The sequence below is a fragment of the Thermothelomyces heterothallicus genome, assembly GCF_042370625.1.
Source record: "Thermothelomyces heterothallicus CBS 202.75 unplaced genomic scaffold P884_scaffold_33, whole genome shotgun sequence".
NCBI classification, from domain to species: Eukaryota; Fungi; Ascomycota; class Sordariomycetes; order Sordariales; family Chaetomiaceae; genus Thermothelomyces; species Thermothelomyces heterothallicus.
The window spans coordinates 50058-66369 of NW_027192594.1; the positions used below are offsets into that span (position 1 = coordinate 50058).

The 16312-nt window shown below is 53.2% G+C and overlaps 5 protein-coding genes across 5 annotated transcripts; 1 reads left to right on the plus strand and 4 right to left on the minus strand.

Annotated features, from left to right (window-relative positions):
* Positions 1 to 234: 234 nt before the first annotated feature.
* Positions 235 to 1796, plus strand: P884DRAFT_210839 (P-loop containing nucleoside triphosphate hydrolase protein; the record flags this gene model as incomplete). Its single annotated transcript, XM_069439027.1, has 4 exons — positions 235 to 551; positions 608 to 1023; positions 1077 to 1711; positions 1776 to 1796. The coding sequence occupies 4 exons, from the start codon at positions 235 to 237 to the stop codon at positions 1794 to 1796; spliced, it is 1389 nt and encodes a 462-aa protein (XP_069293980.1).
* A 2339-nt stretch (positions 1797 to 4135) lies between these two features.
* P884DRAFT_210662 (Clr5 domain-containing protein) lies at positions 4136 to 4670 on the minus strand (the record flags this gene model as incomplete). Its single annotated transcript, XM_069439012.1, has 2 exons — positions 4136 to 4424; positions 4486 to 4670. 2 exons carry the CDS (start codon positions 4668 to 4670, stop codon positions 4136 to 4138), a joined length of 474 nt encoding a protein of 157 aa, XP_069293981.1.
* A 3731-nt stretch (positions 4671 to 8401) lies between these two features.
* P884DRAFT_250980 (uncharacterized protein) lies at positions 8402 to 10622 on the minus strand (the record flags this gene model as incomplete). Its single annotated transcript, XM_069440672.1, has 6 exons — positions 8402 to 9281; positions 9351 to 9592; positions 9643 to 9823; positions 9886 to 9944; positions 10002 to 10487; positions 10544 to 10622. The coding sequence occupies 6 exons, from the start codon at positions 10620 to 10622 to the stop codon at positions 8676 to 8678; spliced, it is 1653 nt and encodes a 550-aa protein (XP_069293982.1). The 3' UTR covers positions 8402 to 8675.
* Positions 10623 to 11638: 1016 nt separating this feature from the next.
* Positions 11639 to 12879, minus strand: P884DRAFT_317204 (uncharacterized protein; the record flags this gene model as incomplete). The annotated part of the gene is made up of 2 exons (XM_069445306.1): positions 11639 to 12133; positions 12169 to 12879. The coding sequence occupies 2 exons, from the start codon at positions 12877 to 12879 to the stop codon at positions 11687 to 11689; spliced, it is 1158 nt and encodes a 385-aa protein (XP_069293983.1). The 3' UTR covers positions 11639 to 11686.
* Positions 12880 to 14698: 1819 nt separating this feature from the next.
* On the minus strand, positions 14699 to 15642 carry P884DRAFT_280640 (uncharacterized protein; the record flags this gene model as incomplete). Its single annotated transcript, XM_069443458.1, has 3 exons — positions 14699 to 14728; positions 15071 to 15245; positions 15347 to 15642. 3 exons carry the CDS (start codon positions 15640 to 15642, stop codon positions 14699 to 14701), a joined length of 501 nt encoding a protein of 166 aa, XP_069293984.1.
* Between the last annotated feature and the right edge of the window lie 670 nt (positions 15643 to 16312).

The following is a 16312-nucleotide window of genomic DNA, read 5'->3' on the forward strand; positions in this document are numbered from 1 at the left end:
CGCCCAGCCGATTCGATTAAGCTCCGTCCCTCTGTTCCAGTGCTTCCAGAGCCTCCGCCAACCTCCGATCGAATCCCAACACCTTGCACTGGCTTCGCGAATCCTGAGCGCCCGGTTCAGGAAAGCAGGCCTTACCCACACTCGGATCATAGATCTTTGATTTCTGCCCGCGATTCATCCGTTTCACCTTTTCACAAACCGCCCTACAATCGCTTGTAACCGCCGCTGATCGCCATGTCCACTCTCGAGGAGCTTGACGACCTCGACCGCCGCGAGCGCGACGACAAGGACAAGAAGGATAAGAAAGATGACAACAAGGGGAACCAAAATGGCGGAGATGGAGACGCCGAAATGAAGGATGCAGAGCCGGAGGAAGACGACGTCCTCGACCCAGAGATCTTGAGCCTGAGCACCGAAGACATAAAGACCCGCCGGCGCTTGCTCGAGAACGATGCCAGAATCATGAGGAGCGAGTACCAGCGGTTATCACACGAGAAGGCAACCATGGCTGAAAAGATCAAGGAGAACATGGAGAAGATCGCTAACAACCGGTATGCTGCCCCGCCCTCCGGCCCCTCTGCTTCTCCCGTTAACGCTGGTGAACTAGTCAACTGCCATATCTCGTCGGCAACGTCGTCGAACTTTTAGATCTGGACCCGACTGCCGAATCATCCGAAGAAGGCGCCAACATCGATCTCGATGCCACTCGGGTGGGCAAGTCTGCCGTCATCAAGACGTCCACACGCCAAACCATCTTCCTCCCGCTGATCGGCCTCGTCGACCCCAACAAGCTGAAACCCGGTGATCTTATTGGTGTGAATAAAGATTCATACCTCGTTCTGGATACGCTGCCGGCCGAGTACGACAGCAGGGTCAAGGCCATGGAGGTTGACGAGAAGCCGACCGAGAAGTACACCGATGTCGGTGGTCTCACCAAGCAGATCGACGAGTTGCTCGAGGCCATTGTATGGCCCATGAAGGAGGCGGACCGGTTCAAGAAGATTGGCATCAAAGCGCCAAAAGGTACAAGCGCCGAATACCGTTCCCTGGACGCCGTGCTCACAAAAGGATTCTAGGTGCTCTGATGTACGGCCCCCCTGGTACCGGCAAGACACTGCTTGCCAGGGCCTGCGCTGCTCAAACCGATGCAACTTTCCTCAAGCTCGCGGGGCCACAGCTTGTCCAGATGTTCATCGGAGACGGCGCCAAGCTTGTTCGGGATTGTTTCGCCCTCGCCAAGGAGAAGGCTCCGGCGATCATCTTCATCGACGAGCTGGATGCCGTTGGAACCAAGCGCTTCGACAGCGAAAAGAGCGGTGATCGTGAGGTGCAGCGGACCATGTTGGAGCTGCTCAACCAACTCGACGGGTTTGCCTCGGATGACCGGATCAAAGTCATCGCCGCCACGAACCGCATCGACGTGCTGGACCCCGCCCTCCTCAGATCTGGCCGTCTCGACCGGAAGATCGAGTTCCCGCTGCCCAATGAGGAAGCTCGTGCGCAGATTCTCAAGATCCACTCGAGAAAGATGAAGGTCGACGAGAATGTCAACTGGGACGAGCTGGCTCGCAGCACAGATGAGTTTGGTGGTGCCATGCTCAAGGCCGTGTGTGTTGAGGCCGGCATGATCGCCCTGCGCCTGGGCAAGAACAAGATTGGGCACGAGCATTACGTCGATGCCATTGCCGAAGTACAAGCCAAGAAGAAGGATGTGAGTGTCGCCTCGACGACTTCAAGTTTTGATATCACTTTGCTAACCAATTCATCTAATCTAGACCGTCAACTTTTACGCATGAGCATTCCGACGTCTCTGGGACCACCAGGCAGATTTTGCAACGTCACGTTCAATGTGGTTCATGGAAACACGCCTGCTAGTTTGATTAAGCGGGCTGCTTGTGTAATACGACGGGGCATTAGCGTTGCCATTTGCCTTTGCTTGCCCAAGTTACTTCATCTATAACCGTGCGATTTGGACTGCTTCCGCATCAGCCTCTTCTTCCCTTCACGTAAACAGCAAACCGCCAAGCTTTGCCCATAACCCCGCATCTTCGTTTGAACGCGGTGCATATTACCAGTGTTCTCGGGGCACACGAGTTGCTGCCGTCATTTAGCTGTTTTCTCGTATCAGCCCACCGACTGGAAGCACAGCCACGCCCCCCCCCCCAAAAAACCCTTCAGATAGGTACTTAATTATCTGTGACCATTCCATGTGTGAGCATGAGATGCCACGCCATCACTATGCCCACAACGTCAAAATGCCAAGTCTCAAGCCGTCTGGTAGTCTCTAGACTAGTAGAAAGTATTGCGTCTCGCCTACCCTGTACAATGAACGATAACGATGGTCAGTTTCTTGATGGCACAATGCATACTCGGCTGTCAGTTCGCCTCCTCCTTCGATGTACTCGCCGTGCCACACCATGCCTTATCGATTGATCGTCCTTCGTATGCCCCTCGAAGTACTAATACTACCTCTGGTCTCTCCAGAGTTGCATGTCCCCGGAAAATGGGACTGCTGACTTCCCAAGCTAGTTTGATTTCTCTCGCCTAGGCCGGTTTGAAGAAGGTAGCTGGATGTGCAAGCTTAGATAGGTCTTGAACGAAGGCCCATGTCCCAATAGCTTTCCGTGAATTGCTTTGTTCTTTACTCATGCCCCGGGCTCGTTATCCATAATTATCAGTCTCATTTGCCGAAGACCAGGCTGTGGGAGTTGCATGGGTTAAAGACAGAAAATTAACGAAACGCGGCACCTTAGTTGTAATATTTTTTGATTTTTTTTTTTCTTCTTTTCTTTTCTGATTCACCGGTCAAGCTTGGGCCCTCCGAGGAGGTGCGGATATTATCAGGCTCCAGTCTTGACCGAGGAGGCGTGGCTGTGTTGACGGGCTAATACTACCCTAGGATTGGTGCCCAGATATTAATTAACAGTATTGGAAGTAGTGGGCAGGTGGTTGAGCAAGGTTAAAACCGTTTTAATCCTCTTCGTCTAATATTTCTGGTTCAATTTTATTTAGAACAAGGTTGCTGGGAGCCTCGCTGACATACATCGGCGAAAGGCATGCGAGTGGCACTCAGCACTCATACTCTGTACTGAGCACCATTTATAATGTGTGATTAAGGCTGATGTTACGGCCCAGACGCGGGAAGCGCCGCAGTTGAATCCTGAATCCACGAACCAACCACTAGGCTCGAGCGTCGGCTAAGCAGCAGGGCCTGGCTTGGATCTTACCTGCTGCAGACAAAAGCAACTTCGTGGAGCCTTGTGTAACCTGTCACAGATCCAGCCGTCTGCGCCGCTACATTGCGGTCTCCCAGGGGGGAGTCATGTGAGCTTTCTCGGTTGGGGCAAAGTCACCTGAGCTTGTCTTTATCGGCCAGATATGCGCCACTTAGTCCTACGTTATCGCGTCGCTTAGGCAACCAGGGGTAATTAGGAATTGTTGGTTACTTGGCGGCTTGCAGTAATTATAAGCGGAAACGGAGATAAAAAGGTCACTATGATTTCCCATCACAGCAGCAGAGAACAGGGTCGCTGCCCGAGATTCGGATGGTGATCATAGCAAGGAAGATGGCGAAGGAAGAAATAGATTGTTTTTTATACAAAACAAAACAAAGATAAACGGGGTATATCAGGTATATCAAGTTGAAAGACTCTCTGCTTAGACAAGAAGAGTAGAAAAAGGATAGGCAATTCCGCTACACAAATAAACCTTTATAGATGTTAGGCAAGCGATTATATGCTAGTAGTCTATTCCATGCATCCCACGCTGTGTAATGCTCAGGTCTCGCTCGTAAATCGTGTTGTTACATGTCGAAATTTAAATATGACGTGGGAGTGTTAAAATCGCTCGACTATGTCGCGATATGTGGTGGCTCATCTTGGTCGGTTCCAGTTCGAAAAAAAGGGCTGGTTTGTTCGGGAAATCTCACTCAATAGGAGTACGAATAATCGGTAGCTGGGTCGTCTGGTAGGAGCGAAGAAGTCAGCCAGATGATCGCAAATAGGACGGCTGGAGATGATGTACATACATTGATAGGATGCATAAGCCTCAACATAAGCCGCGCGGTGATAGGATGCTTCTTCGGGAGGTGGTGTACCGTACACCAAGTCTTCGACTGGTTCTGGAGAGACGGACATCAGTTGGAAACCAAGTCACCAGTCAGACATCTCGGAGTGTCTTTCAGCTCACCGTCACATTCAATTGAACCCTCTTCCCTCAGGACCCCTTTCTTCTGAGCCCGCTTCTCGAACCGGGCTATGTCTTTGGGGTCTACCACCTTTCCCCGCAAGACGAAGCGTGTCTCTTTCGGCGGGTTCTCGGCTCGTCGTTCACGTATTGTCTTGACCATGAACATGTATTCAGACGCCTTGATGTACTTTGTGTCGAGGTTCCACCTCTTCAATTGCGTCTTATACTGCTTCTCGCTAGACCAAACAGATTGTTAAAGAGTTGACCAGACCATCCAGGTGTCCTAGGTGTGCTTACGTAGCCTTGAAGTTGTATGTCAGTTGCATTTCGGACATGACGTCCTTCAACTTCATGTTCAGAGTGTTGTACAGATGGGCGATGATGTCGCGGTACGGCTCCCAGTCCTCAGGCTTGGAGGGCCGGTAACATGCGGCCGGCGGCGGCGGCTGAGAGGCCTCGCCATATCCGTAGTATGCGTCCATAGTTGGCAACGTGTTGTGTTGCCCTCTGTGTGTCCGTACGTGATGCTTCACCTGATAATGCCGATATCTTGATAATATGTTGCTGATCCACGTTGCGAGGCTGATGATGGGAAACGAGGCCCGGGCAGCATGAACAACTTATATTCTATCATGGTTGCAAAAAGTCGCGACGACATGGCCGAGGTACGGCCACTTTTTGTTGGCAGGATAGAGCGGGCCAGACTCGGTGCCTTGTCAACACGGCGAGGGAGGCTAGGCAGCTGGGGGCCAAGTAGGCGAGGATGTGACACCAAAGGGTGGCCGGTGCCACGAAGTTGGAGGTTAAAAATGGAGACAGGGGAAAGAATGACTCGGCGTTTGCCCTCCGGTAAGCCTCACCCACAAGACGGCAAAGGTGGGGTGAGCATGACCCCCTTGCGCCTGTTCGAGAAGTCCTGGTTCCCCTTGCCGGATGGCCGCGATGCGGAATAGGTGCCGCGGCGTCCGGGAGATGTGGGACCTCCCAACTTTGTTCACTCCAAACGTCCACCCCATTGGTGTTGCACAAGTTCCTCGCAGCCCTCGCAGGCAACTGGCCAACAACCAAGCTCTGAACGACGAACAAGGAAGATGACGCATGAAAAAGGGATCGAGGTGAGCAGTAGCACTTGAGAAAGCGCAACTTCTGGGAGAGCAAAGATCTGGCGCTTGCGGATCTGAACGCGCAGGTGACTGACTAGCCGCGGACCGTTGGCGGGGTCATCATCCAGGCCAGGCATGTCATCTCCACATCCGATGCGAGTGTTGCGACATTTCAAGATCGGGACGGAGCCCCGCGGTCGGGACCGGGAGACAGACTCAGAACTATAACCCTGTGACTTGGCCTCAGCCTCCCTGCCGTCTGCCGCGTGTCGAGGAGATAAAGCGGTCAAGAAAAACTAATTAGTTTCTCAGTTCTGGGACATAGGAATATCAAGGGTGCAAGGTTGACGGTTGTTTTTTTTCTCGCGGTAAAAATCGTTTTGATCGGACTTAACTAACCAGCAAACCGCGGTGACCCTTGAGCCTGCCTGTTTAGCGATCCAGGCAGGCCCTGCCGGTGCGATCTATTGAACCAAATGTGGAAGTCGCCAGGCAGCACAGGCGGAAATACCACATTGTCCTCAAACACGATGTTCTGAATCCCGACTCTTCCACTGAAGCCCTTCAATCGCGGCTCTAGCCTCCATTATCCCATACACCATCGCTCCTTCCATTTAGCGAACGAACGGCATGTGATCATGACTCGTTTTGAGGACAGGCGCCAGGCATCCGTCCCGCAAATACTCAATCAAATACATACAAGCTCGTGGGAGAGTGCGATACGGAACTCCAGTTGAAGATTGGCATCAGCCGCCCGCGGCCCGCCAAGTGCTCGATGGTCATCTTGTCATCGTTACCCTGGTTCCTTACATAAGCTTCCTACTTGAGATATAGCACCTCACCAACCAGAATCGGAGCGCGGCTCCTTTCCAGTTACTCGGGACCGGTACTCGATGTACTGCACATGTACGATGTATGTACATACATAGTGGCGAGCATTAAACCCAATTCGCCTTTCGCGCACAACAGATGCCGTGCGACGCGGGCGCGTGCGGAGACCAGCAATGCCCTGTAATTAGTGGTGGAGCACTAGGGGATGTCGGCTTTCGAAACTTAATCAAGCACATGGAACCCGCAAGCGCACAGCTCGCCCTGCTCCAGGTCGATCCATCCCGTAGGTCCCGACTCCACGCCCGTGGGATGCGGCAACCTGTCAGAAACACCAGATGCGCCCCCCGGCTGCAGTGTCATGTCCCCTACGGCGTAAGCTAGGGGCTGCAGCATGTTCAGACCTTCCGTCCTGCAGCGGGTGAGATTGAGCACCGGGGTCGCCGCTATACCAGTCCAATCTCGCGGGGTTTAAGGGGTTGGTAGCACAAACGTAACGATGATCTGACCCCTTCTAGGATGTTCTTCAGCTCTCTCTTCAGTCGCGCAGTGTCACCTTAACCCCGGTTTCACACCCATAGAGCTCTTCCCTCTGGGTGTTCCACTTTCAAGTGCCCTTGCTTGGCGTTGTGTCTCTTGTTCCTGCACGTGTGGCATGCTGACCGATAAGCGCCATACGCGCGGTGCAACGTCGATGACAGATTACGACATATTATTACCACCATCCTACGCAGCCAGTGCCCGGGATAGCTGATGACGATACGTTTCACGCCTGGATAAACAAGGTAGCGGGGAATTGAATCCGTAACGCGGCTTGGGAACGATCACCGATCAGCTTTGGTAGTCATAAGAGACACCCCTTTGCTTTTGTGCGTATTTGTAATAGACATGCCCGAAAGTTAACTAACAATCCCAGTCAACGGTTACACTCCTGTCTAGATGAAGCATGTCCCGTGGCACCGAAAGCAACTTCACCAGTCCATTTCTTACATAGCCACACCGCAGGGGCCTCTTTATGTCCATAGCACACCCGCCGGTCAATGGTGCACTGTTTTGAGCCTTGCAAGGCTCTCTTCAGATGTGTATTGAGATCAGAGCATCCCATGGTTTGAGGTCGTGGCGTTGAAGGTATGTTAAAGCGAAATGTGACCATAAATGAGCAGGAAACAAGACGCCAAGGAAGTCTCGGCATATGACACGATGGCGTTTAGTTATACCCCGAAATGTCAGTCTAGTCTATCCATATCCTCAGGGCATAGCCCCTGCCAAGGAGACGGCTAATTAGTGGCCAAGGCAGACTGAAGAGTCGCTAACATCAGACCGAGATAACAACGCGCCTGTTCGGGATATAAGCTATTAACTAGGCTGTAAACTTGTTGTATGTACTCCGTACAGCCTCAGACTTATTCTATGGTCTTAAGCCTGATGCTTCGTTATACGATTGGCATACTCTGACACCGTTCCGAGCAGATAATACGGTATTGGAGTCAACGACCAGTTAACTGTTCGTTCACACCACCAATAGCAGTACCAAAACGAGCTACACACAGTCGGAGAGTTCCTAAACTTAGTTGCCTCCTTCCAAGGAATCAAAACTTATCCAGCCGTGGTCGTACACGTTTTGCGCCGTGGGGTCGTACAGACTGTCGGGGTCAACAAGGGAGATGGGTTTAACCTATTAAGAGATGCCCATCGTATCGCCATATTGCCCACCGCCGACGAGAGTGCGGATGCGCCGTGACCGTAAGGAAGCGCGCCGTTGTCTCGGAGATGGGCCATGATGAGGATCGTCCGCCGACAGAATCGGCAATGCTCATGCAGAAGGCCGATTGCCCGGTCCACATGGCGGTACCGGAACTGCGAGGGTGTGATTTGTGATTCAATCGACCTATAGGATCATATTTGATTTGGGTACTTGACGTGGCGTCGTGTTAATTATGTGTAACTATGTCCGCGGAACGGGATATTCGTACCAAATTCATGGTGTGCGTTCTTGACAGACTAGGATAAATAGCATATCGCGAGTAATTAAGCAAAAGAAAGAAGAAAGGATTCAAAAGTCTTCGCATCTGACAGCCGAGAACGAGGTCTGTAGGCGGCCGTCGGACCCCTGACCGAGACCGAGGCAATTTAAGGTTCCCGACATCTCTTCTTATTTCTGCCATGCTCAGCGAGCGATCTGTCCACATCGTTTCCTTCGCAGCTCTACTCCGTAGATGCTTGTTGAGCTTTGGAGGGTTGACAGATGCCCGGAGAGTGCAAAAGTGCAACATTGTATTATTCCGCATTACAGACCTATGAAAATGAAAAGAACATTGACGACACAAAATTCCATCGCACTTCCTTTCATCCCTATCTCAGTGATTGCAAAAAAAATTTTTTTCAACAAGTGTCCACAGCAGTCGCCTTCTCCGCCCTTCCTGCCACGGTGGCTGTCGTCCTGTCCCTTCCCTAATCTCTTACCCTTCCGTCCTCTTCGCCAACCTCAAGAGTCCACTCGCTAGTCAAAGTTTTGAGTTTCGAGCAGATTGACTAATCTCAGGTAAAACTTGGCGTTCAGAGCTCCTTATGCACCTTCTCGCCCTTGGCCTTTGCCTGCTCCGTTAGCTCCTCGGCCTTCTTCCTGGCAGCGCCGGACCCGATGCCCAGCTGATTGGCGACCCAGTCCCAACCTCCAATCACGTTCTCCCTCACCTTAGCGAGGAGCGTGTCGGTGGGTGTTGTGGTGCCGTACTTGAAGTATGTGTGCTGGCGGCGGGCAAGCGCGCGCAGCTCGTTGAGCGTCGACCCCTGCGGTACCGGGATGCCGTAGCTGTCCAGGTACGCCTTCAGCTCACTTTCACTCCACGTGTCAAACACGTTGGCCTTGGCCGTGTCGGTTGCCTTGGAAAGGTAGCTGGTCGCGGACGCGTAGGAGCTGCCGCCTGCGGAGGAGGCCGAGGCGTAGGCGGCCTGCGCGGCCTCGACGAGCTCGTCGCGCGTAGCACCCGTCTTCTCCGCGACCTTCTTGGCTGCGGCGTTACCACTCGAGGCAAGGTAGCTGCGGAGGTTTTCCAAGCTCAGGTCGTCCCAGGTCCAGGCGGTCCAGCCGGTGGCGGCCTTGTGAGCGTGCTTGCGCACGAGGGCGCGCAGTTCGTTGGTCTTGGAGCCTTGGGGCACGGGCTGCAGATGTGTTAGTTTGAGGCACGGAAAGGTGGTGATACAGCGGAACATTTCTTCTCGGCGACATACCACTCCACGGGCATCCAGATAACCCTTCAGGCGACTGTCGGACCAAGCTTCGATAGCCTTGTCGAAGGCGTCTTGGGCAGCCTGATATGTGGCGTCGGTGGCCTTGGAAGCGGCGGACCCGACATTGGAAGTGGCAGCACCGAACGCAGAGGCAGCAGTGCCCGAGACGGTGTCGCCCAGGATTTCGGCGCGGTGCTTGCGGACAAGCGCACGAAGCTGGTTGAGCTTGGTACCTTGGGGAACTGGGCAAGGTTAGAATGTGAAGAAATGTACGATTCAAGCTAAGACCAACCACTGATGCCGTTCTTATCGCAGAATTCCTTCAGCTGGGATTCCCCCCAGGAATCGATAAGCTTGTCAGTCAGAGCAGAGTACGCGTCCTGGGCGCTCTTCTTGGAACTTTCGGTCTGTTCCTGCATGCGCAGGTAGGCAAGGCGAGAGTTGCGACGAACGGAGGCGATGAGCTTGTCGCGCTGGTGGGTGGGTGTTAATTAGCCCGTCGATCATTCCAACGACCGGGTTCGGAGGGACATACAGTCGTTGGCTGCGGTGCCGGGAATCCGTGCGTGTCAAGCCACTCCTTCAGATCGGATTCTGTGCAGCTGTTAGCGTTTGTTTGGTATTTCAGGTATTGTGTTCGATTGCGCGCACCAGACCAAGTCTCATACAACCAGTTTCCGGGGTAAGCAGCGGCGTCGCCAGCCTTCTGGGCAATCGCATCATAGTTCTCACGGATCTTTTGGAGGAGAGTATCCCTCTTGCGGGGCTGAGGAACGGGGATCCCATGATGGTCGCAGAAAGCCTTTAGCTGGCTGTCTGTCCAAGTGTCCAGAATCCAGTCCTTGGTGTTGGACCAGGCGTTCTGAGCCTTTTCTTCCGACTCGTACCAGGCGCCCTTGACGCGGTCCAGGAGAGACTCCCGAGTGTCCTCAGTTGACTCCTTGGCCTCGATGCCCTTCTGCTTCAGGTAGCCAGTGAGCTTCTGGGTATCCCAGGAGCGGTATGGCTCGACGACTTTCTCGTCCCAGTTCTCCTGCACAAGCTTCTCGAGCTCCTTGCGGTCAGCCGGAGTTGGATAGGGAACGTCATGGTCCGAAAGCCAGCGCTCAAGCTCCGTCTCGTGCCACTTATTGTATGCTTTCCTGGTATGTCAGTTAAGAGGCACCTCAACGAAGAGCGAGGTTGTTGCGCACCGGCATTCGAGAACCACGAGCTGGCAACAGCAGCGTTGGCTACAAGCGCCAACGAGAGGAGCGTTTTAGCGATCCTCATTGCAATGTTCGTTTCCTCGTTCACTTATTAGTGTTTAATTAGTGCGTGGTTGGATGACAATTCTTCGGATGCTAGGTTGGGAATTATCTGCTCCAGGTATCGACCTATGCAGTAGTTCAGAAATGAAAACGTCGGAAGGGGTTAAGGTATTGAGAAACGGGCGGGTGCGTAGAAGGTAAAGGTCGGGGAAGCTATGCGCGGTGGCGGGTCTAGGACGTCACTAATGCCCGGTTTGGCCAACGGAACCGCCTTGGGGGAGCTTGCTAAGGTCAATCAATGCAGTCAATGTTCGCAAAGGATCAGAAGCAAGTGGCCAACTGTCTGAGCATGTAAGTTATAATTAGCTTTAGGGGAGGAGGGGTCCGGCCAAAGTGACGTAATGCATGTGGTTCGTAGGAAGGCAACAACATGCTGCGAACTCGCCGCAACGATGATGTAGGTCTTTGATCGACGATGAGACCCTGCAGCCAATCGTCGAGAGGAGCATACCGCAACAGCAAGCAGCTGAGGAATTCAGACACTGGCATCACAATGGGTTGGCTCTCACAGTTTACGCGTAACGTCACAGAGAGAAGAGCAGCATAACTTGAAGCTAAATATGATTTGACGAAGGACGAACAGCGGTTGGCACTAATTAAATAATTTAGGGTGTAGAGAATACGAATACTCAGGACGTAGGACCACGAACATGGGCCGCGCTGTTCCCGAGCTGCGCCGGCCGAGATTCGAATGCCTACGTCCTACCCTATATCTGAGCCTTGGGTTAACTGATTATTCTTGTTTGTTGCAAATTTAGGACAACTTGTCGAAAGGTCAAGGGCCTGTCAGTGCTGACCACAGAGCAAAGACCAATAATACCAAGAGCACTTGCAACTCTTGGCCGCCCGCAAGAAAGACAATTAAAGGGGTTTATCTTTCCCGCCAATTGATCCGCCTTCCAACGGCCGAAATTCTCTTGAAAGGGTTTTTTTTTGTTGCTGACTTGACACTTGGGGTTCTTAAGGGATGGCGGCGCCGTCGAGGTCACAGGGGTCCAAACCTGCTATGTTGTCAGATCAGACGGATCAAGAAATCCAAAGAGAGAGGCCAGAGGTCCTTTCATAAACACAGAGCGCCCAGAACGGCTTACCGTAGTCACATATGACGCCGGCGTCGCGGAACTCCCTCATCAAGGCCATGCGGGCAGCCTCGGCTTGGCACCGGAAGCTGCCGAAGCGGATCTCGAGCAGGACGCGACTGCCGTCCTCGTTCTGGCCGTGGTAGAGGACGTCGTCGACCTGGTACACCATCTTGGTGCCCAGGTAGGAGAACAGAAAGTCCTGGTTGACGATGCCTGGCGGCCCGCTAACCAGCAGCACGCGCGAGCGGCTTCCGTTGACGTCGGCCTCGGCGGAGCGCACTCGGTTCCAGGTGACGCGGGCGCGCAGGTGCGGGTTCCGCGGGGTGGCATATCCCGTCGGGGAGTACCGGGAGAAGAATCGTTCTGTGCGTATAAGAGCGGCGGTCAGTTTCTCTCGTGCGTGGTGCGCGCTGGGAGGTGGCGAACGGGAGCGAGGGAAGACTTGCCAGCGCCAGCACGCTCGAAAAAGATCAACTTTGCGGCGCTGTGGCTGTGGCCTCTCTCGGGATCGGGAGGGTTGATGTGGGTCGCGTAGACCCGTCCCGTGTTCCGGATGCCCGAGAGAAGTTCGTGGGTAGTCAGGTCTGGGGCTAGACCGACAAGAAAAAGGCTGCAGTTTGCCTCGGGAGGGATCGTGGCGGATTGGTTGCGCGCGAGCTCTGGGTCCCCGCGGTAGTTTGGCGAGAAGCCCCTCAAAAGCAAGGCGTGGATTTCATCCTGGGTGCGTGGGTGATTGGGTGACCGGCGGTTCATCGGATGGTAAAACGTGGCGTTGTCGAACACACTCTTGATGGTTGGCGAGGCTAGGCCGCGGCCTGTGCTGGCTGAACCGCCGGCCGGACCAAGCTGAGCCGCACTCCAGGTCGAGGGACCGTCGAGGCTGGGCGAGAGTGTCCGGTCTTCTTGGTGGCCCAGCGATGATGGGGGCAATGTCTGGGACAGAAGGAAGGTTGACGAGTCGAATGACAAGCCATCCGGGTGGAGGTTGTCAGCAGAGGGCGGATTAGCAGTGCTTTGCATGGGGTCGAGCGACCAAGGGGTAAGAGGCAGCCGGTTAGAGGCCGGGGAAATCAGCGCAGAGAATGGATACTGCGCGTTCTGGTGGCGGCCGGCCCAAGTCGGTATCTGGCGCGCCATAGCTGCTGGTTTGTCGCCGTTGGGAGCCTGGTTTGGCATGGAGTTATCTGTTCCCTCCACTTCGGAAGTCCAAAGACCAAAAGGGTCACAATTTTTGATGTTGTTGTTTCGTGTTTCCCGGTTGGGATGAATCGCCAAAGGTGACAATGGGGCTTGCCAAAGCTTGACCGGAAATCGTTGAGAATATGGATCGAAAATTGAGGAGAGCGAGTTGGAAGTCTGAGGAGTCCAATGCGAAGCGCTTAGCGCTTGGCTGGGATTCGAGGTTCGAGGAAAGGGAAAGCAGGAGCGGTTTTGAGGAGATTGGGTCTTGGAGCCCATGGTGCTAGTGGAAGGACGGGCGGGTTGCAAGGCAGAAACGCTTGCCGGCAACCGGTTTCCATCCTTTCCAGAGCAGATTGGCCACCGGCGGGCAGGAGCTCTCGACAACGGCGAGTGTGCTTTCATCCCATGTTGGGGATGTTCATCACCAATGTCGTGCTGTCCGGGTGGAACAATCACTGTGCTCGGGGTATCGACACTGGACTGATCAGCGGCAGTTTCCCCCTTCATTATTATTTCGGACGGCGATTTGTCGAGGCCGAGGCGCAGTATCTCAGCAAGACGTTGTCTTTCTATATCTGTACGCCAGGTTTCTCCGCGGCCTGAGCACCGCTTCGACTTCTGGTTCTCGTTTTCGGGCACGGGCTGGGTGCCTTGGTTGGCGGAAAGCAGGTTGGGAGGTGTTGTCCCAGGCGTCACGGTGCATTTTCGGCTGCTTCCGGTTACCAACCGAGGTGTCGAGAAGGGCGCAAAGGGACTTGGCGACTCAATGGTGTCTAGGTTCGATCTTGGGGAGGACATGATGACCTGATTAAGCATTGCTGGGCATTCGGCTCCTAGATAATTATCGCAGCAGAACCAAGCTTCTGTCGAAACTGCGAACCCGTCATCCAAGGGTTGACCGTAAATCAGAAGATTCGCAGAGCGGATGGTTTGACTATATGTAAATTATCACCCTTGGCTGGTTGCCGTGCTCAGCCCTAATTATACAACCGCGTTTGCGTTCTATGTTCCTTCCCCCTAAGGTGCTCTTGTTTTGATCCTTCAACTGGCCTTGTCAACTTAATAAAGGAAAGTACGGATAATAAAGTTTCTACGGGAGTGTGCTAGGTCTTGGTCATGTATGTACAAATGATAGCAGCTTTACGTAGGAGTTCTTTGTCTGATTAATTTAATGAGTAATGGGACTTTATAGCACTTCCTCGGTAAACTAATCTATGTTGCCTCACCTCTAATTAAACAAGGGCAATAAGGGAACATCTTTAGTGAGGAGGAGTAGTTGTCTTGCTTCAGTAGAGGTCCCTGTTCTCTAAATAGCCCGTGTATTCCGATAATTAATATGATCACTTGTGCTACAGCTCGATGGCTGCAAATGGCTACAGCACGGACAGGCTGCAAGATACGACACCACAGCGGTATTCGCGCCGTGGGCGGCACTCCTGGACCAACAGTTAGGGTCTGCAGAAGTGGTGATAATATGCGTTGATTCTTCCAAGTGCTAGAGGCACTTGGGGATGCTGTCTAAATACATGCCGATGACCCCTGGCTCATCACCCCTGTTGGTGGGTCCGTCGGATCTGACCCACTGACAGCCATATGCTGTAACAACTTGAACCTGTATAAGACCGGGTTGGCTCTATGTAAATGTGTCGTCAATAGTCTTCGGTTTGACTTTCCTGTCAAGGCTGAGGAGAACTTACAGTTCTAATAATAATTCTACTGCCCCTTACATTTCCTGAATTCTTTGTGACTGAAGTTAGACCATCATGTTCCTTAACTACCGTAGTAACTCCACCAACTTCCGCAGCTTAACCGATGGGGCCGGATGCTCAAGGGTTTGGCTGATGAGCCAATACAAACTATAGTGAAAGCAATATTTGTCAATCGGGATTGTAGGGATGCAACTCATGAAGCAGCTCGAGATTGACACCAGAGCATAGTTGTTTAGTTGACAGTCGGCAGAATTTAGGGAATGAGAGGCCACAGAAAAGCATTAAATATAGAGAACGCAAGTCGGGAAAGACCCGCGTTGCGTCTGGGTAGGATCCATGCAGCCCTCCAATACCCCGATCAGCCTAGCCTCAACGATCCTCTCGTCTACTAACCGCCTCACAACCCTCAGGGTCCAGCCCTGGCAATGTTCTGTAACGGCAGCCCGGTTCGGAGCTCTCGGCGGCTTCTCCTCCCTCGCAATTGCATCAACCGTCGCCAGCTGCGCCGCGCTCAGGTCCTTATTCAGAACCTGATGCAATGCAAAGTCCGGCGAGCTCAGCTTGTCAACACCCGTGGCGTGCTCAAAGTGCATCAGCTCGGCGTCACCTGTACTTGCCAGCGACAAGACAAAGAAAATGGAAATTTGGGAGGTCAGCGCCAAAGGAATGCGGCTCTCGATACAGCTTTGGAATTATCAGGGATTTTGGCATACAGATGGCACGGCCCAGTGCTCATTTCGTTGGGAATGTGGGAGAAGAGACACCAATGCTTGGGCTCGTTCTCGGCTTGGGGCTCTGCTACGACGGAGAGGTGGAGGCTGGTTTCTGGAACCGAGGCCTTCAGGTTGTCATCGATGGCGGTTTCAACGGGGGTCCAATCGGTAAGCGGTGGGTTCGTCAGGCGGTCGAGTTTCCGTGTGTACGAAGTGCAATCGGAATAGGAGATGAATTCTCGGCCGTTGCGAACGGCGTGGTTTGTGATGGTACGGTTGCCTTCAGCGTCTGGCATGTTGGTTTGTGCTTACCTTAGTTTGGTGCATCATAATTAGTTTTGATGTGCAATGCCTTGGGTGCTCAGGTGCGATTCATTCAGAGCAAAAGTTCCCGTCTCACTTCCTTGGCCCAGGCAGCAATGCTCCTGCCCTTTTCTTCACTCCCTCATCGAATTCAAAGTCTGTCTCATGAGCCTATCAAGGTACCTACCGTAAGCTTCTCTCTCTCCGCCAATGGAACACAGAAAAACCCTAAGAGCAGGCCGACGGTATGTCAGCACTCGCAACGAATTATATATAATTAATAGTGATAAATGGATGTTTCGACTCGAATCCTTCCTCATCGCTTCGAAACTTGGTTAATATACTTGGTTTAATTAAGCCCCGAAAGCCGGTGTGTGCATTAGCCGGAATATTCCTCCCACAGCTCGGCCTCTCGTCCAACAATCTGCCGAAGGAGGAAGCTAGCCCCCGTTAGTTATCGCCGGGACCGGGAATTTAGCCCGAGCGCCGCTAGCCGTGGTGCGCACACTATTTCCCCCGGCGGTGTCCATTGGCAGTGGAGCATGAGGATGTCGTTTACCCCATGGCAAGGTCCCTTTCTTGTTCATCTGCATGAATGTTCTCGCTCATCCCACTCTCCTCCGCCGCCATCCAAGCCTGAAGTGGCGGTTCCCCATGACATCC